Below are 27,867 nucleotides of genomic sequence, written 5' to 3'. Positions count from 1 at the left end.
TTCCTACTAGTTAGATCTAGTTCTAACGAATGTTGTCTCTCGGAGCAGTCTCGGTCCGGGATGAACGCCAAGATGAAGACGATGGAGGCTGCGAATCCTTACGCCAGTCATCCTTCGTCCGGAAATGTTCCTTCTTCAGCCAAAACTTCCGGAACGAGCTCCAGCCCAGCTTCTTCTCAACTCCCTCCGCCATCCAACGGCGGACCCACTGCGGGCAGTGGGCCAGCCGGTAGTCAAGGCAAGCAAGTGGAGCCCAGTTTTAGTTTGTACGGTTATCAACCCTTCCAGCATACTTATATCACTTCCGGTCAGCTCAAAGCGCAAGAAGACCAAACTAGGCAGCAGTCTAACAGGTACGCCCTTCGGATTCATCGGCTCTTTGGGAGCGTGGATTCCGATTCGTGTCGCTGATCGTGGCTTTTTTCCCTTTGCAGTCATTCGTCTCACAGCAGCAAGTCTACTTCTCACTCGCATCCGCATTCTGGTCAACCGGGAACGATGGTGTACGGTCAACAGGACAAGGAGATCGCGTCCGGTGGTCCCATCCCCTTGGACCGGTCTAGTACACCCGGAAGTAGGACGAGTACGCCTCTCGGTAGGCCTCCTTCATTGTCGCCAAAACACCAAACTCGCGGAGGGCCCGGCTCCTCGTCGTCTTCGGGTAGCGTTCCCGGTCAAGACTATCCGGGTTCTCACAAAGGATACGAGTACTTCTCCCCCGGTCCCGCTCCGGCTCACCAGAGCTCGTCCCCGAGTCTCAGTAGTCGCGGCGGAACCCCGCACCAGTACTCTTCTCCTCACCCGGCGGCTGGTCTCCCGCAGACGGACCAACCGCAAAATCTGGTCAAAAGCGAACCTAAAAACGGGCCGTGGCCGATGAGCGGACACCCGGCGAACTCTCTGCCCCCTCACGCCCATCCTCATTCTCAGTCTTCTCACAGTCACGCGTCCAGTCAACAGCAGAGGTACGGATCGCCCAAACCCGTCTCCAGTCCGTCTTCGATCTTGCCGGGCGGTCAGCAAGGGTCTTTCCATCCCACGAAGGGCTCGGCCCCCGCCTCGTCTCAACAAGGCGGACATCCGGCCGCGAATTCCGGTCCTCCGCCGGGCACGACGTACTCTTACAGTTTGATCCAACAAGGCCTGGTCCCCAATCCCATGTACGCCCCCGTTCACGGCTCCACGACTTCCCCGCCCAACGCGCCCTCCACGAACACTTTGACGCCGGTGACGTCTCACCAGCAAGCCGTTCCTCAACAGGGTTCGGGCAAATCATCTTCTCGGGTCTTGAGCCCGACTATGGCCCACCATTACCAGAAAGGAATGTCGGGCATCACGATGGGCACGCCTATTTGCAGGCCCAACAACGTCGCCTACAATCACGAACTGACTCAAGGCAAACTCTCGCGGGCGTATTCGCCGGTGGTGTTGAGTGGTAGTGGCGCGCCGAAAAACTCTGCCATGGATTTACACAACGCTGGTGGTCGCTCTTCGGCGTCCGCCCCGGTGTCTCTCAGGGGCTCGCCCTCTCCGGCGCAGTCCGTCTCTCCCGGAGTGCTACAGATCGCCGGCAACCCCGTCGGTCATCCCGCTTCCGAATCTTCTTCGCCCAGGTTGACCCCTAATCATATGCCTCATTTACCTCCCAGCGGATCTCCTCAACCTCATCTTGGGATGGTTTCTGGTAAGTCCAATTGTTTATATCCTAAGCGCGGCGGTCGCTTGCTGATTTGCAACCAATTACGATGGAATAAATCTAGTAATAATTTAATAAAAGCGAAAGCTTCTGTTAGACGCGTTGCCAAGGCAGTGGCTGAAGCTAATTTAGCAGCGTAAGAGCGCGTCAAAACGTAACGTACGAATCGATTTAGACCTACAGAGAAAGATCGATATTTCGGCGCGGTCGCTTTTTCTAGGGCCGATGCTTTAACGGCGATTCCCTTCTTGTAGGTCACCAAAGGCAAGGCGCGCCTTTGCCTCTCACGTCCGCGGTTCAAATGCAACCGTTGAACCTGCAGAGTAGTTCCTCGAGTAACAAGAGAAAATCGCCGAAGGACGCGAATGGGGTCGGAGGCCCCGTCGTCCGCAAGAGACCCAAGAGCAACGAGGACTTCTCGATGCCGCCGCAATTACAACCTCAAGCGCCAATTCCAACGCCTTCCAAAGATCAAATCGGGGGAATCAGTCGAACTTTGGGAAATCCCTCGCCCCTGATAACCGGGCAATCGCAATCCTCCTCCGGGCTGGCCAATTCTCCCTCGTCTTGGAAAGGGCAGCCGCGGGGAAATCCCGCCGCTGGCAACTCGGCGTCCGGCTCGACTAACAATTCTTCGGCGACGACCGCCAATAGCAACAACAACGCCAACGTAACGGACACGTCAAACGCGCCCCCTGGTATCGCTAACCCTAGTCAACAAACGAACGTGTCTACGGGAGACGGGTTTATGGACTCGTTTCGCTCTTTCGTCACGACCTCCAAGAACACCGTGGATAACGAGTACGCGTACGGAAAAATCGCCAAGGGCAAAAACAAAATCAAAAGCGAAAATCAATCGGACAACGCTAGTGTCGCTTCGGGTACGTCGGCGTCGAATCCCGGCGGCGCTCCGGCGACTACTCCGGTGAAAATCGAAAACCCGCCTAGTCCCGTTCCCAGTTTGTGCGCGACGAACGTTAGTAGTACCAGCACGAACCACACGAAGCTCAAGAAAGCTTGGTTGCAAAGACATTCCGAAACCGAGGACAAAAAGAACAATACCAGTACCGACGTCGCTTCCAAAACGATGTCCGCTAAAGAACAGACCAAAGTCAAAAGCGAGGTGGCCGAAGTGAACGCGTCTGGTAATCAGTCCAACGCTACCACGAGCATCGCCGCTTCGGACCATAGCGAATCCAGCGCGCCGCCCAAAGGCAACGCGAATAATCAAAATTCCAAGGAGCCTTCCAGAGGCATGGGCGGCTCGCGGAGTAACTCCAGCACCCCGCCCAACGTCCAAATCAAGGAGGACAAAGAGGAGGAAGACTCGACCAGCTCGTCGTCCGAGACCGAACACGAAATGAAGAGACGCAAACCGACCCGCGGTTCTCGGAAAAGAACTCCCGCCGGCAAAGATTCGGCCGTTTCCGGGAAGAGACAGAAACAAAACAGCGTCAGTAGTGCCAACAATAACGAAAACAACTCGGGAGACGACGGGCCTTTGTCCGTCAAAAAAGAAGAATTGTCTTCCAAGAACCGGAAGAGTCCCGCTCCCGATAAAGATTCCACCAGCGGCATCCGACGAAGAGGCCGGAAACCTAAAGGAAGAGCGCTCGGAAATGGCACCAACAGCAACAACTCTGGAGACGAACCAAACAAAAAGAAAACCCGTAAGTATATACTTATTTTGTTAAATAGTATTACTATTATTTTGACGAAATCGCTAGAGTCACCAAGAAAGGTCTAGTCAGAGTTTAGTGCGTATGAGAAACGTTGAATTGATGTAAAAAAGGAAATTATGGTATACGAACTCAAAAATTATTGCATTTTTAATACACTAGCATTATATAGGCGAGTTTTTAAAAATTCAATTAATTAAACCACTAAAAATGGCCGTTATCGACGTTAAGATTGAATCTAAATGAAGGAGAGTAAAACCTTTTCTGGGGTGCACATGAGTGCAAAATGTTAGTGGGTACCGTCTGTTAAAATTATTGCAAAAAGGCACACTAGTACGTTACAAATTCCTAGCTAGAATTATTGAATTGAACCAAAATTATGGTACGTCTGGCAACGTTGATATAGATAAGTTTAAGTACGTAGATAAACCGATATTTCCTGTAGAACGCATCTAGCGATGCTTAAATTGATGAAGAAATCTAAAGAGTTCGCCGCGAAAATAGGGCGATATATTTAAAGAGAAAGCCAAAATTACGAGAACCACTGTTGGTCGGGAGATATCGCATTTCAATTTAAATAAATCAGATTGCAATCGCCCTTGGCGCCATCTCTACGAGTTTGAACAAAGAATAAATAAGAATATAGACTGCTATTTAACTATGGAAAGATAACTACCGTTAAAATGTAAAAAACGCGATGGAAGTATAAAATATCCACGGATTTATTTTTTATGGAAGACCTACCTTGTTCAATATATATATATTTGAACATAAAAACATGCGGAGGTTTTAATAATCTTTGTACTATCATGGAAAATTCCGCTTTTAGAATTATTCGTCATAAAAATTTTCATGTTACACTTATTGCGAAAATATTTACCTACGCATCGCAGCATCAGGTTCTCTTTCCGGTCGGGGGGGGGGGCGAGGGGTATATATTTTAACTGTAGACCAAACAGGTCGAATCGGCTTTTCCCCAGCAGGTGCCGCTTTTTACTTTAGGACGGGTACATTTTCCGACGCGTGGGGGAGAGTTGCTAGAAGCGACGGGGGTGAAATCCAAACTGGCTCTCTCAAGTGGTCTTGCTTTTTTTTATCAAGTATTTTCGTCTCTCCACGCGCAGAGTTCCCAGTTGTGTGGACTTCTCTGATAAACGGGATATAAATTTTTGGTTTTGCTGGATTTTTTTTACGTTACATTAATTATAAATGTATTGATAGCCTCCCAAATACCGGCAACTTATATTTTTATTTCTTGTTAATTTTTTACTGTAAGAATTTTTTAATTTCGTGGTTGGTATACAGTAATTTTTGTTAAATATAGATTTAAATGTCCGGCGGCCTTTAGTTAGTTTTAATTTTATGGAGCTGCGCGCTGTCACTTCTACCTGGCAACTTTGACCATGGAAAGTGAAATCGATCGGATTCTTAGTTTGATTATACCATCGTCATCATGCACGATGAATGAAACGAATAACAGGCCCAGTTACATTTGCCCAAGAGGCGTTTTAACAGTCTTACAGCGGAAGTCTGGTAGAAAACCTAAAACGCGTATGTTGCGTACCATAGTTTTCAGAGCTTATACTAGTCATTTATAAATTAGATTTGATTGATTGATAAATGTATTTTAAAAGATATTATTTCCTTTGTATGGGTAGCCGCAAAGCTTTTTGAAAAGCCATCTGTGGCTATGCTGAAGAAAACTGGCGATCCTTTTCTTCAAGATGGTCCTTGTTGCGATGTGGCTCCCAAACTTCCTAAATGTCGTGAATGCAGAATGACACCTCATCAGAGGAGTAAAAAGCAACCTAATATTTTCTGCAGGTTTTACGCTTTCAGAAAGTAAGATTCAACTCGTTACTTTTGCTCCGAAGGTTTTCTTACCATCATGAATTCTCTTCTTTAGGCTGAAATACAGTAAAAATGGCACCATTATGAGTGCAGGTTTTTCCGAACCTAAGGACGCCACTTCCACTGATCTCAAACTATGGCTTCCACCCGCTGATGATCCTCCCGCAGATTTGGACAACGAAACTTCAAAGTTCCTACTGGCTCATGTTGGTGATCAGTTCTGCGACCTAGTCGAACAAGAGCGAGAGGCTCGTGCCTTGCACATGGGTGAAGATAAGACAATCACATGGAAAAGAGTAGTTCAAGGTGTCCGTGAAATGTGTGATGTCTGCGAAACCACTCTTTTTAATATTCACTGGGTATGCCACAAGTGTGGATTTGTCGTTTGCATCGATTGCTACAAAGCCAGGAAAAATGGAACTGTCAAAGGTACTAGTATTTATTTAATACTTAGTTATCTATTCAAGCCTTTTCTAAGACTAGGTTTTTTTAATTTCAGAAGAAGACTTACCTCCAAAAGATAGGGACGAATACCAATGGTTATTATGCAACAATCGACAACCTCACGAACAAGAAAAATTGATGTTGACTCAAATCATTGCTGGAAATGCCTTATGGGATGTTGGAAATTTGATGCACGAAGTCAGAAGGAGATGGAATATACCATCTTATTGTATTTGTTCTGTGAAAGAGAATGAGAAAGATGAGAAGAAAACCAATGGATTGTGCAAGGTAATTTTGTTTTATTTTATTTTTTAAAGAGATGGTAAAAAGGCTTAAATTATTTGTTTCTATAAAATATGGGACCTCATGGGTTTACGCAATTTAACTAAAATTTTATGAAAAAATTTTTGCCTTTAATTGTTTCCAGAATTATATTAAGCAACTACTTTTTTTTCCAGCAACTAATGAGTGCAGTAACCAAGAATTTTTTGAACGAAACTACCCAGTTTAATGGAGATGCTAACTCAAAAGGGAATAAAAAGAAAGGTGTCAAAAATGTGAATGGTTTAGCTAATGTCATCAAGAACGAAGAAGGCTTAGGCAGTTTTAGTTCGGAAAGTGGCGGTTCTCCGTTAAGTTGGCTGGCTGATGTAGCTTTGAACTCTTCGAACAAGATATCAGAAAGTGGCAAAACTCCCAAGAAAAATGGAAATAAGGAAGGCAAGGAAGCGAATGACGATGATAGTGCCGGTAGTGACGCTGAAGCCGACGGTGATACGAATGACAGTTCCATAGATGATGATGAAAAGGGTGAAAATTTCAGCACTTTGAGAGAACTTTTAATCAGACCATCGTCGGGAAAAGGAGGCGGTGGCGACGGAAAAAATTCTCGCAAAGTATTGACTAGCACTCTTGACGAAGTCATCTCCTGCGTGATAGAACACAAAGTTGGCAAAGTTGAAAAGAAAGAAGAGAAACTACTGATTCACTTCAAAAGACGCTATCCTTCTTCTCATCGAGGACGGGAGCCACTTCCCATTAGAGTTTGTACTTTAGCCGAAAGTAGGCTTCTTTATACCGATGTCCCTCACTCGTGGATGTGCAACGGGAAACTCTTGCTGCTTCACGATCCCCAATATGACGGGAATTTAAGGCTTTTTCAAGAACAATGGAAAAGAGGACAGGTATGTTCAAGTCAATAAGCTTAATTAATCTTTAAGTTGATTTATTTATTACGGAAATTGTAATTTTCCTCGCTTTGTTTATTATCATTCAGCCGGTTGTTGTCGCTGATATTAGCAAAAGATTGGACATGTCCTTATGGCATCCTGATGGTTTTTGTCGTGACTTTGGTGATGTGAAGAATGATCTAGTCAACTGTAAAACTGGGACTGTCTTACCAAACTTGCCAATGCGTAAATTCTGGGAAGGTTTCGAAAACTTCAGTAAAAGGATGAAAGATGATGAAAATGAGTACATGCTACTGAAACTGAAAGACTGGCCACCCGGAGAAGATTTCAGCGAGCTCCTACCTTCCCGCTTTCAAGATCTCATGTCAGTTTTGCCACTACGTCAATACACTCATAGAGACGGCGTGCTCAATCTGGCTGGACGACTCCCCGAATGTTTTGTCCGACCGGATTTGGGACCAAAAATGTACAATGCTTATGGTAAGTATAAAAGGTTAGAAACTTTCGTATCTCTCGTTTTACTGATCAACGTTTTAAAATCATTTGTAGGCTCTGCCTTATATCCAACCAAAGGGACAACTAACCTTCATTTGGATATTAGCGATGCAGTTAATGTGATGGTTTATGTTGGCATTCCTAGAGATGGCAAAGATGAAGAACACATTCAAGGTTGGTACAATCATTTGCTTTGCGTAGTACTTTTATGATATCTAAAATTAAATTTGTTTTCGCAGAGGCTTTAAGAGCTATTGACGAAGGAAGTTGCGACTCTCTAATGAGGAAAAGAGTCAGGGAGAAAGGTGTCAAGCCTGGAGCTTTATGGCACATCTATAACGCTAGAGACGCTGACAAAATTAGAGATCTCTTAAATAAAGTGATTATTTTTGTTGCCTTGGTTTGAAAGTGCGAACGAGCCATTCTTAATACTTGAATTTACGAAATATCTAGGTGGCTGTTGAACAAGGTGAAACTTTGGAGCCTCATCATGATCCAATTCACGACCAGAGCTGGTATCTGGACACTGAGTTAAGGGACAGGCTTTTGAAGGAATATGGAGTGGAAGGCTATGCCATTGCCCAGTGTCTCGGAGACGCTGTTTTTATTCCAGCTGGCGCTCCCCATCAAGTCAGAAACCTTCATTCCTGTATCAAAGTAGCTGAAGATTTCGTATCTCCAGAAAATATTGCGCATTGCTTCTCTTTGACGCAAGAATTTAGGCACCTGTCAGACACTCACACCAACCACGAAGATAAACTTCAGGTAAATAAGATTTGGTCTTAGTTCTTTTTCTTTACAAGGTACCGAAACATTTTCATTATTAATACCCTTTTTATCCCGTTGTAGATTAAGAACATTATCTATCACGCAGTAAGAGATGCAATGGCTCTTTTACAATCGAGCGAACCATCGGAAAAATGACATCAAACTCCCCCTAAGAACAGGGGGAAATTACCGAAGAAAAAGAAGAAACTAAAGAGACGACACATTTCGGATTAGATAGACTTTTGATAAGAAAAAGTTCATAGTTTTCATTTGAGAAATGGCATCTACTAACGCTACCAAATATTTGGAGCTTTTTTTTTACGGTGGGTGAGATAAAACAAAACAACTGCCAGTTGCGGAAAATTTGTTCAAACAATATACGAAACGAGTAAAGCTTCTGCCTACCAAATTTGAAACCAAAATAAAAGGGATACTAAAAAAGAAATGCTCACCATTTAACGCGTTGCTCCTGAACCCTTTCAGCATTTGTTGAGTTAAGCCTTGGAAGTGAAAAAGGTGTTCAACGTCGCGTCGCCCCGCCCCTCTCCCTCATTCCTTAATCTTAGTGTTGAGTATTTTTAGTTTGTTGCCAAAGTACAAATTATGAACATTGTTGTAGTCACCCAAAACACAAATATACACCATCGCTTCTCATTTGAATTAAATCAAACTCGCAAAAAATAATGAGTTAAATGTCAAAATATTTAATTTCTTAAGAAACGCTTTATACGAATTGATTGTGCTCAAAGAAATGGTCACATTAAACTTTTTTTTTTATCTCTGATCGACTGTGACGAGAGTCTCTCATCCCTTAATTCGGGATTAGCTTCTTTTTTTTATTGTTCTCGGCAATGTTCCTCCGTTTCTTATTCGATTTTGTTCTAAAAATCCAAGTTTGCCTGAACACGATTGAACGAGTCATTTGTAAAATAGGCCATCTTTTTTAGTTATACATTTAAGGAAAAAAATGTTTGGAGGAGATATAATTCCAACGTGTAAAAATAAGAAAAATGTTATGTATATGTGTTAATAGCTGAAAAAAAGTTTTTTCTATACAAATTTTATGTCGGAAAAGCGCTTGTTAGTTTATGACTTCATTACTGAATAAGGAAAGTTTTTAACTAAGTAGTCAAAAGACGATATTTCGCGGCTTTCTCAAAATGTTTACGATACATTGAGTTCATTATAAAATGCGGGAAATGACAAAAACTTGAAAACTGTTTTAAGTTAATCCCCACCCTTAGCGAGTTTAACCGGGTACCATGAAAGAGGATTGGAGTAGAATATTAACGATGGTATAAATAATTTAGGGAGTACAGAAGTAAAAAAAATGAAAATCTCCTTTTAATAATTGTTACGTACTACATTGTGTAAATTCATTTAGCCTGAAAGACTATTTGGTATAAATGGGCCTACAAAATGAATGTCTTATTAAATGAGTGAATGGTAAAACATAGAAATTATGTACAGCCAATATATAAAACCCCCCAAAATAAAACAATCGTTTTTCAAGTTTGAAAAATACCAAAATTCATTATTTATAAAAAAAAGGTAATGTAATCGCGATTTCCAATTAGGAAATTGTTTAAACGACCTCCCACGCAAAGAGAATATTTATCAACTACAGCATCTTGTTCATTATCGTATTATAAAAAAACGAAAAACCCTTTCTTCGTTATTGAGGAATATTTGTGTAAAACAAAACACTGCGTAAAACAAGCTGGAGAAGAAACTTTTCATTTTTAGGGCGTTTGACCTTCGCGAGTGTGGTCTTTGGTGAAAATGTTATAAATCTATGAAAAAAGTAACTTCTAAAAATAAAAACATTTCGACGTGACCGCATACAATAACAGAAAAAACGGGGACAAAAAACTTTCGTTCGTACTTGTAAATATTTCATAGCAATATTTTTATATTGAAAAAAATTAAAAACACCGTCATCGGGTAAGTGAGGAAGTAAACTTCGCTTACGAAAAAAAAAGAATTTGTTTTTATTTGAGTATGTATGACTGATGTTGCTGGTTCATATTAAAAGTGTTCACATGAATATAATTTGTTGTCATTTTGTTCTCTAGCATCTAACAATTTTAAGCTTATTTAGTTCCGACTTAATACGTTAGCAATTTTATACCTTTACGTATTGAATCTATTTGGTGTTTCGGGATATCGATTGAGAGAAATGACTGGAATTATAAGTCACTATTTCATTTAGTCATTACAGCGCAGCAAAAATCATAGAAAATTAAAGGCTTGTAAAAGCGAGAGGTCCGTCATAGAAGGTCGAAACAAAAGCCGGTTTTTCTTTCACGGCATTATAAAACGAAGGCGGAAAGGAGGTAGTTGATTTCGAAGATTGCCGGGGCTTCGCTGCTAGCGTCTTCCGACCACCCTTAAAAGCTAGGCGCTTACTGGCTCTCCGTTTCGTATCGGTCCTGCCTTCCGCAAGACACTGTCTCCGTTACGAAGCAAAGCGTTGTGAAAGGTAGTACGTAGACGTTACGAAGAGCAGTGAGCGCCTGGTTTTTAGTTTCGGTTCGGAATCGCGTATCCTTATCCCGTTCTCTCAATTATGTATTTTGATAAATAACTCCTCGAGAGGGGTGGAATAAACCCCGCAACCACAAAACTCGTGATTTTCGAGCGCTTTTTGTGGAAGTCAGTTTAGTAGCTGATATTTTTAAATAATAAATCAAGTCCAATTTTTTTGTATTAGCCTGATTCATACTATGTTTAATATCAACTAATTCGCTACTTTATATACGTAATGGAGATGAACTATGATGAATCGTAAGGAAAACGGACATAAAAGGGTAAATATATTTTTTAATATCATATCATCAGCAGTTGCCTAATATGAAAACCATCTGCATTTACTTTAAATAATTATCTAACAGAACAATGAAATAATCCCAGAGTAAACGTTGTCCTGTATTTTTTTTATCTATCTATGTCATGGGAATTTTTGATATGGTTACATCATGTTTAAATCTGCCAGATATTGATGGTGGACTGCTGGTACATTTTCAATGTAGACTTCTGTTAAAGGGAAATGTTGGTTCTCCTACCATATGGCAGTGTATGAATTGACATGCAGATGATGCAGTTTATATTAATAATGAATTGCCACTTGGCAGGAAGTTTTATGTACAATATGTAATTGCTAATCTTATGATAAACAATTCAATGCTTTATTTAATAGGTTTATATACAGACTTAAAATATTGATTGTAAGTGTAGTTTTCGTAAAATTTCTTGTGATCTACTGATATAATATAATAATAATAATAATAATAATAATAATAATATGGTCTTTAAGCATGTTTGTAAATAACCTTGTGATATTTATTCCAAGATCACAAAGGTTTCAAATATTTAATTAATTCTCCTACATTCGCTTTTCCTGGAATTTTAGCAGTACCCTCAGTAGTAGTATATTTCATATCTTTTACTCATTTCATTTCAGATAAATATGAAAAATCATCGCCACCATCGGTTAATATTTAGCTACGGAATATTAACCTTCTCAGTATTATCGATTGTTCTTCTTGCTAGTCAATTTATTATACACCTAAAGAATGAAGATGAATTTCAATCATTAAATTTAAGGGAAGAGTTAATATTTCACAAACGAGGGTTACTTTCAGTTTCGGATACAATTTTAGGTAATATCTTAACAAATGTTTTTAAATTTTAAAAATAATGTTTAATATATTTCTTCTCAGAAGAAAGAAAAGATAACCCATATGTAACCGGAAATTGTACTCCGGCAGCGATAGAACAATTTCCAAGACCATTAATTCCTAATTCCATTCGAAAGCAGGGTGCGGTTGCGATTCATATTTTAGTGACCCTTTATTCGTTTCTGGCTTTAGCTGTTGTCTGTGACGAATATTTTGTCCCTGCGTTGGAATGTCTCTGTGATGGTATAATTATTCTCAAACCTGATGGCACCTAATTTCCATTGTTTAAGATTGTTTTTTATAAAACAGCTCTCAATGTACAGTCTGACGTAGCTGGTGCTACGTTTATGGCAGCTGGGAGCTCAGCTCCAGAGCTAGCGACAGCGTTAATCGCTGTGTTTATAACCAAAGTAAGCTAGCCCATTTATCACTGTTAAAATCAATTTATTTCACTGTAGAAAATTTTATAGGATGATATTGGAGTAGGCACAGTTGTTGGCTCAGCTGTATATAACATTGCCTTTGTAATAGCGGTTTGCGGATTATTTGCTGGAAAAGTGAGGCCTTTTTCAATTTGTATGTTTAAACACTATTCTGATTCTTGTTAATGTATATTCGAATTATTTGCAGGTTGTTTATCTTAACTGGTGGCCCCTTTTTCGTGATTGCCTTTTTTATTCCTTCAGTATTTTAGCCCTAATTGCGGCTATATATAATGAAGCTGTTACTTGGTAAGTTTTTATTTTCAATTTATTTGCTAGTTTCTAGTATAAATACGAATTAATTGTACGTGAATGTTACAGGTTTGAATCAACCGCTTTCCTTATACTTTACGCAATTTATATTGGCTTCATGTTTGCTAATTCAAAAATTGAACGATGGGTAAACAGTATACAATCCTTAAAATGGCTCGGACCAAAAGTACCATCTCCCGAACAAACGCATCTAATGTTTAAAGGTACTCTTCCCGAATCTCACACTAGTAGTATGTCTTCAGTAGCTCAAGAAGAAAGAGGTTTGTGTTTCTTTTATTTCTAGAATAGGCGCTATTTTCATAATATTTTTCTTTAGAAGGGAATAAATACATGGCGCTCTCTTCCAATCTGGAGAAAGCGAAAGAAGCGGAATCTTGCGAAGAAAATGAACATTCCTTATTTAGTTGTCCGAAGAACTCGGTCTGTAAATGTTTGCTGTGGTTTATCACATTTCCTCTGTTGCTGGTTTGTTATTTTACTATTCCCGATTGCCGTAAACCTCGGTGGCAAAAGTGGTATTTCGCTACCTTTATTATTTCCTGTTTATGGATCGGAGCTCTATCTTATCTTCTAGTCTGGATGATTACCATTGTTGGTAAGTTATTTTATTTTTTAATTTAGTGGAATTTCTCATATTCCTTTCATCTCCAAGGATTTACGTTAAAAATTCCTGATACCGTAATGGGTTTGACATTTTTGGCCGCTGGCGTAAGCGTTCCCGACGCTATCTCAAGTTTATTAGTGGTTCGAAATGGTATAATACAATCAACTTTGAAAAGCTTATGTCTTGAGCATTTACTAATAACATTTTTACGGCAAGGTTTCGGTGACATGGCAATCTCAAACGCTGTTGGCAGTAATGTCTTTGACATTTTACTATGTTTAGGTCTTCCCTGGTTTCTTCAAACTGCTGTGATAAAACCAGGATCTGTGGTTAGAGTTTATAGCAAAGGTATTCCGTATATGATGTGAAAATATATCTCTCTTATACAAGTAACATATGATAATAAAAATTGTTTTTCAGGAATTATTTATTCCACAGTCTGTCTTTTATCAACTGTAGTATTTCTACTGGTGGTAACGCATTTAAATGGATGGAAATTAAACAAAAAATACGGCTGCGTGATGATGATTTGGTATCTTTTATTTATGGTGTTTTCGGGTCTATATGAAGGCAATGTTTTCTCCATAGTTAATTTACCCATGTGCCCCAGTGATTATTGAAATCACGTCGATCACTTTCCAAATGGTTGGGTTAATATTCTATTCTAGTAACCAGAGTGAATTAACCTTCTATATACCCTTAAGTAAACCATTTGGTGTCCCGTGGCTGGAAATGTATATTTTCCCATACCGCTAATCTAGGAATCCTTTTTTATCGCTTTTAAATGTAAACCATTCTCAATTTCTCAATTGATAACCTTTCAAATTAGGTAGAATCTCTTTTCTGGAATTTCATTTTTTTTCCTTTTTCAAAAATGAGAACGGTAATCTTATTTTAAATTATGAAAAATATTTACTTAAAAAATGTTTAATTTTTTCACTACTTGACATTTAATGAACTGGAAATTTTACACCAGTTTATTATTTTAAACTTTTAAAAAAGCACCAATAAAAGCCAAATAATATGTTTTAAAGTTAATCCTTATTTAAAATTAGGGAGATTTTAACCGTTATGGGCTAAATTTATGTTTGGGAAACTTTCGTGTCAAATTTTATGAGCTATATTTTCTAAATATAGCGAAGACGTTTTTAGCTTGTTTATAAAATTAATTGTATATTTAAATTAATATTTGTACTATATCCGCTTCAATAAAATCATTCTCCTGATGGTCTTGCCCTCCCAGCCCCTCACAAACGTGCTGCCAGAATGTTGAAGAGATAAACAATATTAAGTTTATAAGACTTGTTTAGCAGCATGGACTATATTTTTAAAGGGGATTTTATTGAAGCGCCATTTCAAATTGAAGAATATTATTTTGGGTTTTATACCCTTTTAATTTTAAATGATATATTTTTAAACTAAATATCTTTAAACGTCTTGTGGTTTTTCTCTTAAAAAATGATTGAAAAAATTTCAAAATGTCCAAAATATGTGAAGAACAAATGCAATTTATATAAATATAAACAATCAAAAAGTAATTAAAGCCCCATGATATTTTGCGAATTTTACATTTATATTCCATTTTAAAATGAGTGTATTTAATTTTTAAGATCTTGTTCCATTTAACCAGGGAAATAATATATGTATACAATTGGAATGCCTAAGTGCTAAATCATCACGTTAGAAATGGACATGCTCTAAATTACATCAAATCTAAGACATAGCACCATAAGTCTATAATTGTACTTTGTTAGTATCTTAAAACCTTGAGCAATGTTAGGAGTGACGTAAAATTGACGTCACACCTGTACCTAGCCAGAAAAGTGTTCTAGAAAAACTAATTATCACGCTGCGGTCTTTAACCTGAACAAGTGTCTCTGCATGCCATCACTATGATGATGAAGCAAAGAAGCGAAAGAACAAAAATTAGGCCTACGCTCTTAGAAATCCACCAAAAATGTGTGGTCTCAATGAATTTCGCACTGAAGTTCTGGGATAATTAATAATATTCTTAACGAACCTCGTCTGAAGCATCACGGTCTACTTTTAGACATTCCAAGTGTATGCTTATATATTAACCTGATATAACTAATGTAGTATCAATTGTTAAAAGATTCTAATAAATGTTTTAATGTTTATTTGGTGTGGTAGAAAAGTTCTTTTAAATTAATAGTAGGAAAACCAAATATTTAAAACAAACTAGTCCCCTTAAAGGCAATATAAGTAACCCCGAGTAGGTAAGACCTAAAATTGGTGGGCTCTTTTCTAAAGAACGGCTTTTAGATTATATCTTGGAAGCAGGCCCGGGTGGCTAACCCGGCGATCGCCGGTCAGAACGGGGCCAAAGAGAAAGAATTGGCATTAATGGGAAATGCGGTCAACACGATTGCATAGCCGGTGGGGCCAACTACTAGCCAGTCCAGCCCTGCTTGGAAGAATAAACTGGGGGAATAGCGATCGGGTGGTGATTGTGATTTCGCCTGTGGTGGGTTAAGAGCCGCTGAAGTCCTGCTCTCGGGATCGGGGTTACTTGCACCTTGCGCCATCTGTGTTTATTTTATTTATCGGAGAGTTTGGGATCGTCCACAAAGAGCAACAGTATACCGTGGTGAATTGAGTTAGGCATAGCGTTTGAACGTTGAAGTCTTGAAGAGAAGAGGTCTCAGGATTGACCCCTGGTGAACTCCCTTCCCTACAGAACATGAGTCGGATGTCGGGCCTTGCAGAACAACCCGCTGCCAACGGACACTTAAATAGTTCTTAAGCCATTTTAGGGCTTTCCCGACCACACCAGCGGAGTGAAGAGAGGCGAGGAGGGAACAGTGAGGAAGTTGGAAAATGATAAAAATGACATCGACACTCGAGTCACTTATAACGTTTAGTCTCCACTTAAAACAAGTTGGGCTAACTACCATAACTGCCTTACCTTTCGTTCGCTGCAGTAGTGTAGCGAGGGGAGGGCAGGTGGGGGGGGGGGGATACGCCCCGGGCATTTAAGGTATTCTTAAATAAAAAAAATTCAAGAGATTTGCCCCGGGTGTCACAAACTTTCGCTACGCCCCTGGTTCGCTGCAATTCAATATCAATCCCAGGTCTTTCACTATTGGGGATAGTATGCTTATTTGTAGAAGAATTACTATTTATAAGCTTATATTAAGAATTTGCAACATTTAATTTTGACAATAAACACAAAAACATTTAAGACACTTGGGGCCTGTTTCAGAGACATTTTCAAAACTTTCTCATCTCTTAATCAATTAAGAATAATTGACCAAAAAACCATATAAAATGGGCGCTTCAATAAAAGATACTCGGTTTTTACTCCCCTCTCCAAATTCATCTGGGAAGGAACTATTTCCGGTCGGTCGGTTAAACGGTTAAAATGGCTAGCCAAAAAGTCATATTTAAGCCAATTGGAGACGCGTTTTTGCCCTCATGAGAATTTTGCGTCAGATAAGAAATGCGTCGACTAATGTTAATTTTCGAAAATATATTTTAAGGTAAAATATATAATGTTACTAAAACTAAGTATAAGAAGATAATATTATTATTATTATCATCCTCTTATGGTATAAATAATTAAAATTATACTGAATATTTTTATATTACCGGGCAATTTTAAGGCTTCTCATGGAGGCAGAGTTAATTAATTTCGTATAAAATTATCTTTCGGAAAAAGATGAAAACTAATTCCTTTAGAACTAAACGAATTACTTTTGCAATACGGTATGCAACAAGTGTTTCCTTTTAACCAGGTAACTTTTTTTGCCATGTTAAGGCTTAGCAAAAAACCGATGTTATGTTCGAGAAACGTTTCCAGCTTTCTAATATTTCAACAAGCACTATATAAATAGTAACCATAGAAATATCATAGGTAACTAGAATGCTGCCGCCTACGGCCGAGCTTGACGCTAGTTCATTTTGAACCTTCAGCCAATGAGAGGCCGTAGAGTGGTTCCGCCAAGGAGGATAATAATCCTTCTTGATTTTGCTACTATAGTGGGAGATGGGTGACGTCATTCTCTCTGGTGACATTAAATTCTTGGCAGAACCACTCTTTGAGCTCTGATTGGCTGAGATCTGACTATCGTCTGCCACGGCGTTTGGTCCATTTGCCAGTTACACGGCAGCATTCTAGTTAACTATGAGATTTCTATGATAGTAACTTATGAGTCCTGGCTGTCGGAAATATTACTTCTTGGCAATTTCTGGGAAGATGTTTTATTTAAGCGCCTATAAAAGGTTACAGAAATACTCTAATGAACGCGGTCTAACAAAGTAGGGAGAGGACGTTTACGATGGGCTCGACTTAATCAATATGTATACTTTAAAACAGATGGGTAAACGACGGCAGCTACCGTGAATGCAAGGGGGTAGACCTTTCCTTGTTTTGATGTTGCTGCTGCGTCACTGTTGACGTATCGATGACGTTTTACTACGAAAAGCCCTGGACATAAGAGTAAATTCAACAAGGCACTCTGTTTTTAAGCATACACTGAACTGAACTTGTACGCATTTGTGACGAATGAGCTACGTAAAATCAAAGTACAGCAAGCTTAGCTTATTTTATAGGAAGGCACCAGAGGCTTCGCGTATCGACCCCACGTGCAGAACCACTTTCCCAACTATATATGAGTAAATTGCATTTATGAAAACTAAATTAATTACCAGGTGTGATTTATTTTTACGGATAGCTACTAACTGTTACGTTTGATATAGAGTTTATATAGGTGATTATTTATGCCTAAGATCAAGAACGTATATATGTATAAGAACGTTGAACTAGAAGCAGTTTTAACCTTTAGCGCGCGCCGCACGCGGTTTTTTGGGTGGAGTTATTCTGTAACCAATTGCATCATGGCCAATTTTATCGTTCAACGTTCTTGCTAAGATCTAGCGTTACACACTGATACCACGTATTGGTAGCTTGCCGAAGATTAGTTAGACACGAACTATGAGGCGGTCAACTGAAAAAAAAACTAAATATAATCAATAACATAGAATAGAAAGCACTTTTATAGAATATAAACCACTTTTATGGAATAGAAAATACTTTTATAGAATACAATAGGGAAGAAAACAATTGTATTAAGAAAACTTACGTGTAATAAGTATGAAAACTTCTGTATACTAATAACAGAACGTTTATAGAATAGGAAAGAAGATTTTTATAGAATAGAAAAGAAACCTTTTATTGAATAAAAACGAAAAATTTACAGAATAAAAAAGAAAACTTTTATTGAATAAAAACGAAAAATCTACAGAATAGAAAAGAAAACTTTTGTTGGATAAAAACGAAAACTTTTATTGAATAGAAACGAAAAGTTTTATAGAATAGAAACGAAAACTTTTATAGAATAGGAACGAAGACTTTTAAAGAATAGAATCGAAAACTTTTATGGAATATAAACGAAAAGTTTATAGAATAGGAACGAAGACTTATAGAATAGAAAAGAAAACGTTTAAGGAATGGAAAATAAAAAAATTATACTAGTACATCACCCAACGAAAAGCGGAGACTGTCAATCAGGATCATAACCCTTGTTTTCTGAAGGTGGGTAAAGAGTTGACCGCCCACCATTAACACACAGAAAGGCGGCTGCCTTATACAAGCCTTTAATTTCACCACAAGTGGTGGTCTAACTTTGCTAGTTCACCATTCTACGTTCACCACCCTTTGGTGCAGCGGGTGGAGGCCTTCCAACTGCGAACACAATGATAACACTTGGCCCGGGTTTCCAACTGAAAAAACAATGATAACACTTTGCCCGGGTTGCCAACTGCGAACACAATGATAACACTTTGCCCGGGTTGCCAACTGCGAACACAATGATAACACTTTGCCCAGGTTGCCAACTGCGAGCACAAAGATAACACTTTGCCCGGGTTGCCAACTGCGAACACATTGATAACACTTTGCCCGGGTACCCACTGAAAACACAATGATAACACTTTGTCCGGGTTGCCAACTGCGAACACAAAGATAACACTTTGCCCGGGTGGCCAACTGCGAACACAAAGATAGCACTTTGCCCGGGTTGCCAACTGCGAACACAATGATAACACTTTGCCCGATTTGCCAACTGTGAACACAAAGATAACACTTTGCCCGGGTTGCCAACTGCGAACACAAAGATAACACTTTGCCCGGGTTTCCAACTGAAAACACAATGATAACACTTTGTCCGGGTTGCCAACTGCGAACACAAAGATAACACTTTGCCCGGGTTGCCAACTGCGAACACAAAGATAACACTTTGCCCGGGTTTCCAACTGCGAACACAATGATAACACTTTGCCCAGGGGGGCCAACTGCGAACACAAAGATAGCACTTTGCCCGGGTTTCCAACTGCGAACACAATGATAACACTTTGCCAGAGTTGCCAATTGCGAACACAATGATAATACTTTGCCCGGGTTGCCAACTGCGAACACAATGATAACACTTTGCCCGGGTTGCCAACTGAAAACACAATGATAACACTTTGCCCGGGTTGCCAAATGTGAACACAATGATAACACTTTGCCCGGGTTGCCAACTCCGAACACAAAGATAACACATTGTTGGTCTTTTCGGATGTCAAACCTTCTTCAGTGACAGCTGTCAATGTTTCTCCAATTAAGAAATGACCTGGAGTAAGCGCCTGTAGGTCATCTGGATCTGAACAAAGCGCTGTCAGAGGCCTTTAATTCAAACACGCTTATATTTGGCAAAGTAAGGTTTCCATTTCCTCATAGGTAATATTGATTTGACCCATGACACGAGGATGTTTCATTGACTTAACCCCGGCTTCCCAAATTCCTCCAAATTGGGGCGCTGTTGGCGGATTCAAATGCCAAATTATGCTTTGGTTTGCCAACCATCTTATGATTTAGTCATTGCTTGTTGTGGTCAGTCAGCGATATGTCTGAAGAAATTGGACATCCCTGTTGTGAGTGGGCTTCAGGCGAGAAACGTGGACGACTTCCTTCTTGGGATGGGCTCTGCCGGAAACGGTAGAGAGCTCGTAGGTCACTTCTCCGGTCTGACGTAGAACTTCGTAGGGGCCATGGAATTGTTGAAGTAGTTTCTCGGCTCTGACGCGTTGCCTCGTGGGTCGATGAAGGTAGACGAGGTCCCGGTGGGTCGCGTTGTAGAGTCTCTTCTGCCGTTGTTGAGTCTGGGCGATGTTCTGTTGGCCGTCTCCCGGGAGCGTGGGAAGGGGCCAAGGAAATCCATTCCGACCCGTGAAAACGGTGTATCTGGCCACGGCAGTGGCTGCATGATTCCGGCTGGAGCTAATGGTGGTTTGTTGCGGGTCTGGCAGTTGGTACACGTCCAATAGTAGAATGGCATAAGACGGCGAAGGGTGTGAAATAATCTCAAATGGCTTTCTTCTGAATTGACCGTTTAGTGTCCGGCCGAGGATTGCGCAGGAACGAGATGACGGGCTGTAGTGCTGGATCAAGCTCTTGTTCCTTGGTCATCGAGTCGTCTGAAATTGTAAGGCATGTTATAGTGGTATCCTCGGTGACTGTCTGGTTGGTAGGATCTCGGTCCACAAGGCGGCTGAGACAATCGGCGTGTCTGTGCTTGCGGCCTCTGCGGTGTCTGATTTATGTGTGGATCTTTTCTGGGTATGGGTACACGCTTTGCGAAAATACCACGTTTTATACGTACCTGATTTCGTCCATGCCGAAGAAGCACTTGGAAGGTTTCAGAGCGAGCTTGGCTCCCTGAATTCACTCGAATACTTCTCGTAGCTGGGTAAGGTGTTCGTCGAAAGTTCTCAAAAAGACTATGATGTCATCAAGGTAAACAAGGCATGTATACCACTTTAATCCCACGAAAACAGCGTCCATTGCGCGTTGAAAGGAAGCAGTGGCGTTTGCGAGTCCGAAAGGAAGCACACTGAACTTGAAAAAACCGTCCGGTGTGGTGAACGAGGTCTTTTTACGGTCCTGTTCTGCAACTGTGATTTGCCAGTAACCACACACGGGGTTCATTGTAGAAAAATAACGCGCACCTTGAAGGTGGTCCAATGCGTCATCAAGCACCACTCGTGGTGCCCATGGGCTCCAAGAAGGCCGAACCATGTCATCTGAACCATGTCGTCTTGGAGCATCTGCTTTACTTCCTGTTGAATGATCTGTCGTTCGGCCCACGAAGTGCGTCGCGCCGGTAAGTGAATTGGAAGGTGTTCTTCAGTGTTGATGGTGTGATCTTTCAGGATCGATGGTCGTAGTGGCTCGGATGGACCGTGAAAGCAGTTGCCGTATTCTTGCATAAGATGATAAAATACAAGAGTTGTAGATGACCCGAGTACGGCGTGTTTGAAGGTCGTAACGGCGGTTGACAGATCGGCGACGTTGAGGACCCTCGAGTGGGCGGCGGCATTGATGGCTCGGTAGGCGGCTGAGTACGGTCGTGGGTTGGTGGCGGATTAGGTTTCCGGACGGGTGGCGTAGGGGGTCGGAGAAGCGGCGACGTGTTCCCTCCTGCTGGTGGCGGTAGTTCCGGTCGGGGCTGGCTACGTCTTGGTCGGTTGTAGTGGTTGTTCGAGTCCCACTGCCTGTCTTTATGGCTGTCTCACTGGCCGAACGTTTGTTTCGCAAAGTGCATTTTTGTCCGGCATGACTCTTTGTCTTGTGTGCCGCCGTAGTGCCCAGCGGAACGGCAGGGTACAAATACATAACCTTATGCCCTTCTCTCCATCTTGGAGAGCATTAAGTGGTTCACTAGGGAGCGACCCCACGATGAAGAGGTAGCTATATTTTCTGATAGTCTATCTTCTCTACGGGCCATTGGAAACTCTTCCAACTCTAATGGTATGTGTGCAAACATTAAGGATTTGATTCTTAATCATGGCGCCAAAGTCACCCTTAATTGGGTTAAAGCACACAGTGGTATTTTGGGTAACGAGAGAGCGGATGCGTTGGCCAAAGGCGCATTATTAAATCAGGTGGTCCACTCAATTAAACCCGAAAAGGGTAGTATTAAAACTATTTTGAGTGGCATTACCAAGAGGTATTGGCAGAGATGTTGGAGCGACAGCACTAAGGGCATTGTTACTAGGAATTTTATTCCTAGAGTGGGTGACAATGGGGTCAACCCTAACCACTTCTCAACGCAGATTCTAAGTGGTCACGGTAAATTCCCTAGTTACTTGCATAGTTTAGGTCATGTGCTCAGTCCTGCCTGTGTCTGTGGGTCAGATACAGGCGATTCTGAGCACTACTTAGCTAATTGTCCTCTTACACTCCATCTGGTCCCTAGAGCCAACTTCGGAGATGTGAAACTCACAGACAAGATGATTGTATTCGAGAATATCATGCGCTTTATAATCAGTCACTTCGGGGACTTATGTCCAGGTTGATGACTGATCTTTTTATTGCCTTTTAATTCTACATCTTTGCCGTTTTATCTTCTTTTATTCTTTCGCCCCTTCAATGGGCTTTTATAAGTGTTGTCCAGGCTTGCCCTGTTTAGGTTTTAACTCTATTAAAAAGAAAAATAGTGAGACTCTTTCATTCATTTAACTTATTTTTACAAAATTAATTTTGTAATTCTAGCGGTATCCCCCGTAGTGCCTAGCGGGACGGGGGAATACAAATTAATAACTAAATGCCCTTCTCTCCTGGGGTTTCGGCTCTTGTAACCCATAAGGGTGGTGGCGCACTGGGAGATGTTAGCTTCGAGATGGTCCTATCTCCACCTCCGACTTCGGTCAGGTAGGGGCTGGAAACTGAGCTTCTGCTCAGACTAACGGAGAGGGTCCATGCAAACTGGCCGCCTCGGAGGATTGGGTAGCCTGCTGTGGGGTGGTGGGTCTCCGTATAAGGTGCAGTGGTCCTGTTTCCCAGCCTTTAGGAGCACACTGGGATCTACGGTGCCAGCTGTGCCGGGTTACGTGGACCGCTGTGTGCCCGTCGTTCCCCTTTTAGAGCTCTTTCTGAAGGGTGTGGCTCTCTACCTACGTAGGTAGGGTGTCGGCTGGAGTTGCTATAGCATCCACTCTCTATCCCACAGCCGTGTGCGAAATGGAAGCTGGTCGCTCCATTGCTGCGCCATTTGTCGGGATGAGTGGCTTGCGTTAGTACTACCCATGCTGGATTTGTCACTTGTCCGGGTTTGTGGACGCTGGCGTAGGGCATTCTGATGAGACCACCAGTGTAGTAGGCTCTTTGATCGCTTGGAGCACCGGTATATAAATTTCAGACAAGTTGCCCTTCTCTCCAGATGGGTTCGTTATAATATATAGTTGAAACTCGGTTTGCAACGAATGTTATCCAAGCCAAAACTGTTGTAGAGTCTGACCAACAGTGTATTTCGGTTATGTTGACCTTTAATGTTTCTAAGATTGACTGTATCAAATTAGAGAGTAAAACAGCTCCACATAGTTCTAGTCTGGCAATGGTAATTGGTTTCAATGGAGCAACTCTTGTCTTGCCGGCAATCAATTGAGTTTTTTCTTCACCGTTGACACAGGTGGTCTTCAAATAAAATAAAAATGCATCGCAAAAGTCTTGAATTGAGATATCCCTCGGATCAACTTGAGAGACATAACGTTGACCAGAAAAAGATTCTATTTCCGAAAGTTCATCACGGAACTCTTGCCATTTCCGACATTTCTTGCATAATTGCATAATGAATTTTGCTCTAATGATTATTATAGCTAGAAGTCCGAGTGGGTCAAAGACGTTCGATATGTCTGACAGAATAGTTCGTTTGGTGACTTTGAGCCTAGTACTTGGTGACGTCACAATGGATGTGAATTTATCGGATGCAGGATGTCACTAAAGACCCAATGTCTTGATGACTTCATCCTTGTCAATATTTAGTTAAACTTCGATCTCTCGTAACTCAGTTGGCCCTGATTCCAATAGAGATGGATCGTTTGAGGCTCTTTACTGGTTGCTTGGATCAATTCTGATTGTATTTCCAAAGCTTGACTGACTCAGTTCTCACCAGACATGAGATCATTTATGTAGAAATCTCGAGTGATTGCTTCATAAGTCAAAGGGAATTCACCCTTCTCATATTGTGCGAGTTGTTGAAGAGCCTTGACTCCCAAGTAAGGTGCTGAGGCAGTACTGTCAACAACCTATAATCTTGAATATGTTCGTTGATGCTGTTTCTCCAAAGAATGCGTTGTAATAATAATAATAATAATAATAATAACAATCAGCTAGGCTAATACCCAAGGCACCACCTTAGGCCAAAGTCATCGAGTGACTTTTAAAGCCTTTTAATTCAGGTGGCCCGGTTACAACGCGTAGGAGGGTGGTGGCAAGCCCTGCAAGCCAACAGCTCCCTACACTCACTATTACCGTTAACCTCAACAAGAGGAGAAAGTGCTAACCACTCCGCCACCCCACTTGCTATCAGGTTGAAACGAAAACGAATCTTGCGATTTAGAACCGACGATCATTATGTCGTTCAAGGACAGCCATTGAAAACAACTCGTAACTTAGTAGTCGTGCTTGTTTCCTTGATTATGCCATTGTGAGGCAATTAGTAATTGGAAACTGATTGATCATTGATTAGTTCGTTTGGCTGGATGAGCTCCATGTGTCCCAAAGCCTCGTAATCCACCATAAATATTCGATATTGGTCATATCAGGAATCCATAACGCTACTTGGAATGAATAACGGCTTCGATTCCCCGCCGTTGTGGCGGAACATAGTAGGCGGAGCTTATAAGCTTTTGTTTGTCACTGAATTTGACGTCATTTAAGGCGGTATAAGCGTTTTTAGCCCCTCCCACAATGTTCCGCCACAAAATACCACAGGGGATATGGGGAGATACTCATTCCAAGTAGCGTTATGGATTCCTGGTCATATAGATCAGGATTAGATCGTTGACGTTTTTCATTTGCTAAGAAACGACGAACAGCTTGATCCCTGAATTAACAAGTACTTCTGGTTGATGACTGAAAATTGGGAGTGGTAATCTAACTACGTATCTTCCAGAGTTATTTTTATCTGACCCTTCTCGACCAAGTAACTCAAGTTTTTCTTAATAACTGACTTATTATCGCCCTCTAGCGTCAAAACGTACTCCAAACTTTGACCCGTGCGAAAGTGCAAATTGAGAGTTTCTCGCGAAAAAGAGTAAAAGTACCACTTGTGTTTTCCGGGGACCCTTAAAATTGGCGCCGAAGTAAAATGAAAAGTAGACTTTTGCTTGTGCAGCCAACTCTCGGTGATACCACTGGTAGAGCACCTTCTCCGCGCTACCCTATAGACCCAACTTTAAGAAAATAGTATTGACCAATGCTATAGATACTACTTATTTTAGTAAGGGCTTAAAGATTTGAACTTTGAACCAGCAAAAATGATACTTTTCAATGATGTTTTTTTATTTATTGAAACTTTGTTTCCCTCTAGCTAGTTCGATTCGCCAGTGTTTTAATTGATAAACTAAAAATCAGTTATTAGGTCGTTTATTAACTTTAATAAAAATTGGACTGGTTTAAAAAAGGTCTTGGCGTGTATAAATAGTGTACGAGTGGTTCAGATGGTAATCACAGCTTCGTCGTTTCTAGTTTAGTGCAGGTTTTCAATAGGCATTGCAGCCGATCGGTTTCGAAGACAATGAAGGTAGCTCTCGCTCTGTATCTCTTCAGCAACGTGCTCCAGCATGGTAAGTGTGACTTCCAGCGTATTCCATTGTAGCGAGCGTGTATCATTCTACTTCCGATGTTAAGATGACGAAATAGTTACGAATACAGAAATTTAAGAATATTCAACTTGGGTTATAATTAATTACCGGAATTAGTCTGATGGGCGACTGTGATTTGATTTCCAGTGCTCTCGGCACCGAAGCCAGCCGCGTACAAGTGCCCTCGTGCCAAAGGGATGTACGCCGATCCGGAGTCTTGCCGGCGATTCTACATGTGTGCCGAAAACTACCCTTACCCGCAAGCCTGTCCACCGGGGCTCTATTTCGACGATGTCAAGAAACACTGCATGCACAAAACGAAAGACCTCACGTGTGGTCCCGTTGCTCTTCGTAAGTAGCAAACTGAGCTCTCTGCCCAAGTCTAAAGAGTTATATTCTCTATTAATTTCTTTCAATAAGCTCCCATTGTAACGACCACCGTCGATCCTTTGAGGGCTGCCAAATGCGACGAATCTCAATGTGCGCTGCCCAACTGTCATTGCAGCCGAGACGGAACCCGGATTCCGGGTCGTCTGTCTCCGAAGGAAGTACCGATGATGGTCACGGTCTCATTCGACGGTGCTCTCAACTACCAGAACATGGCGTATTACGAAAACGTTCTCAACAGCACGAAGAAGAACCCCAACGGGTGCCCGGCTAGTTTCACTTTCTTCGTTTCGCATCATTACTCCAGCTACTACAACATCCAGCAGATGGCCGCCGCTGGGCACGAGATCGGTCTCAATGGGATCTTGTGAGTTCACGCTGACGTAGTCTTCGCGAGCCGGTAATAATGTTTTGTTCTTCACCAACAGCACCAGAGAGCCCGAGACTTGGTGGGAAACTGCGACCAAGGACGAGCTCAAGGAACAGTTCGAAGGCTTGAGGTCCATGCTTATAAAGTACGCCAACTTGACCCAGGAGAGCGTAGTCGGAATGAGGTCACCTTTCTTGAGGAACGGAGGAAACGAAATGGCAGCCATGATTAAGGACATGGGTCTCAAATACGATTCCTCTTTGCCCGCGGCTAAGAACGTCCCCGTCTGGCCGTACACCTTCGATTACAGAATTCCTCATCGTTGCGTCGGCGGAAGCAAGTGCCCCACCCGCTCCTTCGAAGGCGTCTGGGAATACCCTCTCAACATGATGTTCACCGAAGACGGCATGGGTGGAAGCTGCGCCTTGGCCGATCAATGCGTCTTCCAGCCAGACGAGGATATCATCTACGATTTCTTGATGGAAAACTTCAATCGCCATTACAAGACCAACCGTGCCCCTTTGGGTCTCTACTTTCACTCGAATTGGTTCCAGAACGAAGAGAAAGTAAGCGCGCTGAAGAAATTCATCCAGAAGGTCCAAGATACCCACAAGGATGTCTGGTTCGTCAGCGTGAAGCGAGCCATCGAGTGGAGCCAGAACCCTAGTGCCAACGCCGCCAGTCACCCGGCCTTCGCGTGCTCGGAGAAGCCGCCCACTTCCTGCTACAATCCGAGAACCTGCATCTTGACCTTCTCGCGAGACGATGTCGAGGAAACGAGATACATGCAGACCTGTTCTCCGTGCCCGCAGAGGTACCCTTGGCTCGGCAACCCGGAAGGTCTCGCCCTGCCCGGCGACGTCGTTGGAGAGGGCAGCGGTCCTCGTGAACTTGGACAGAAGGTGAACGCCCTCGACGAAGAGGAACTAGAATATGAAGACGAATTTGTAGCTGATAATTACTAAAAACAGTTGAACTGTTTAATCGAGTTGTTTTATAAGACCTTATTTCATGATCTATGCATTTGTGTATACACTGTACAAAGAAATAAACCGGTTTTAATGTCCCAATTGTAGTTATTTTATTCTGTTCGCCAATATTGCAAATGCGCTTGCGTCTGCACTATCGCAATGACCGTTTTCAAAATGTTACCGTTAACAGTAATGGCTTAAATTGTTTGATGCACTGTTGGCTTATGTTTCGTGGCGTATATTTAACAATAGAACAGTTGCACAAACGTTACGGAAATATGTCGCGGTAACTGCTTTGGCTTATGCCAATGAAGTCATAAGTCTGACCTCAA

General features: G+C 41.7%; 3 protein-coding genes across 6 annotated transcripts in view; all 3 read left to right on the top strand.

The window, feature by feature from the left end:
• Kdm3 (Lysine demethylase 3) overlaps positions 1–10,163 on the top strand; it is a 175,555-nt gene extending 165,392 nt beyond the window's left edge. For 2 of the 3 annotated variants that reach the window (XM_090154197.1, XM_090154195.1), the window contains exons 11-22: positions 49–353; positions 435–1,684; positions 1,951–3,366; positions 5,034–5,217; positions 5,282–5,655; positions 5,726–5,958; positions 6,129–6,854; positions 6,947–7,340; positions 7,410–7,529; positions 7,595–7,734; positions 7,809–8,120; positions 8,205–10,163. In XM_090154197.1, coding sequence (XP_090010323.1) covers positions 49–353; positions 435–1,684; positions 1,951–3,366; positions 5,034–5,217; positions 5,282–5,655; positions 5,726–5,958; positions 6,129–6,854; positions 6,947–7,340; positions 7,410–7,529; positions 7,595–7,734; positions 7,809–8,120; positions 8,205–8,279 — 5,529 coding nt within the window. In that variant the 3' untranslated portion in view covers positions 8,280–10,163. The remainder of the gene's footprint in view (positions 1–48; positions 354–434; positions 1,685–1,950; positions 3,367–5,033; positions 5,218–5,281; positions 5,656–5,725; positions 5,959–6,128; positions 6,855–6,946; positions 7,341–7,409; positions 7,530–7,594; positions 7,735–7,808; positions 8,121–8,204) is intronic. The other variant, XM_090154196.1, reaches the window with a different exon arrangement.
• Positions 10,164–10,495: 332 nt separating this feature from the next.
• LOC149935224 (putative sodium/potassium/calcium exchanger CG1090) lies at positions 10,496–15,300 on the top strand. 2 transcript variants are annotated; one of them, XM_090154200.1, is made up of 12 exons: positions 10,496–10,933; positions 11,587–11,785; positions 11,846–12,046; positions 12,113–12,213; positions 12,274–12,360; positions 12,434–12,534; positions 12,607–12,818; positions 12,875–13,153; positions 13,211–13,312; positions 13,379–13,510; positions 13,583–13,694; positions 14,363–15,300. In XM_090154200.1, exons 1-12 carry the CDS (start codon positions 10,901–10,903, stop codon positions 14,433–14,435), a joined length of 1,632 nt encoding a protein of 543 aa, XP_090010326.1. In that variant the 5' UTR covers positions 10,496–10,900; the 3' UTR covers positions 14,436–15,300. The 2 variants fall into 2 exon arrangements, with proteins under 2 accessions (XP_090010326.1, XP_090010324.1); XM_090154198.1 differs by having other exon boundaries at positions 10,499–10,933; positions 13,583–15,300.
• Positions 15,301–25,654: 10,354 nt separating this feature from the next.
• LOC149935223 (chitin deacetylase 1-like) lies at positions 25,655–27,626 on the top strand. Its single transcript, XM_090153161.1, has 4 exons — positions 25,655–25,789; positions 25,955–26,158; positions 26,228–26,561; positions 26,623–27,626. Exons 1-4 carry the CDS (start codon positions 25,741–25,743, stop codon positions 27,527–27,529), a joined length of 1,494 nt encoding a protein of 497 aa, XP_090009287.1. The 5' UTR covers positions 25,655–25,740; the 3' UTR covers positions 27,530–27,626.
• Positions 27,627–27,867: the final 241 nt, after the last annotated feature.

Source organism: Leiobunum rupestre, chromosome 7, assembly GCF_980474605.1.
Source record: "Leiobunum rupestre chromosome 7, qqLeiRupe1.1.hap1, whole genome shotgun sequence".
NCBI classification, from domain to species: Eukaryota; Metazoa; Arthropoda; class Arachnida; order Opiliones; family Sclerosomatidae; genus Leiobunum; species Leiobunum rupestre.
This window is presented reverse-complemented; position numbering and strand designations above follow the sequence as displayed.

Coding starts and splice junctions, on each gene's coding strand:
- LOC149935223 (XM_090153161.1), top strand. CDS start 25,741: ATGAAGGTAGCTCTCGCTCTGTATCTCTTCAGCAACGTGCTCCAGCAT. Junction 26,159..26,227: donor GTGTGGTCCCGTTGCTCTTC/GTAAGTAGCAAA, acceptor TCTTTCAATAAG/CTCCCATTGTAACGACCACC. Junction 26,562..26,622: donor ATCGGTCTCAATGGGATCTT/GTGAGTTCACGC, acceptor CTTCACCAACAG/CACCAGAGAGCCCGAGACTT.
- LOC149935224 (XM_090154198.1), top strand. CDS start 10,901: ATGATGAATCGTAAGGAAAACGGACATAAAAGG. Junction 11,786..11,845: donor AGTTTCGGATACAATTTTAG/GTAATATCTTAA, acceptor ATTTCTTCTCAG/AAGAAAGAAAAGATAACCCA. Junction 12,214..12,273: donor TCGCTGTGTTTATAACCAAA/GTAAGCTAGCCC, acceptor AAAATTTTATAG/GATGATATTGGAGTAGGCAC.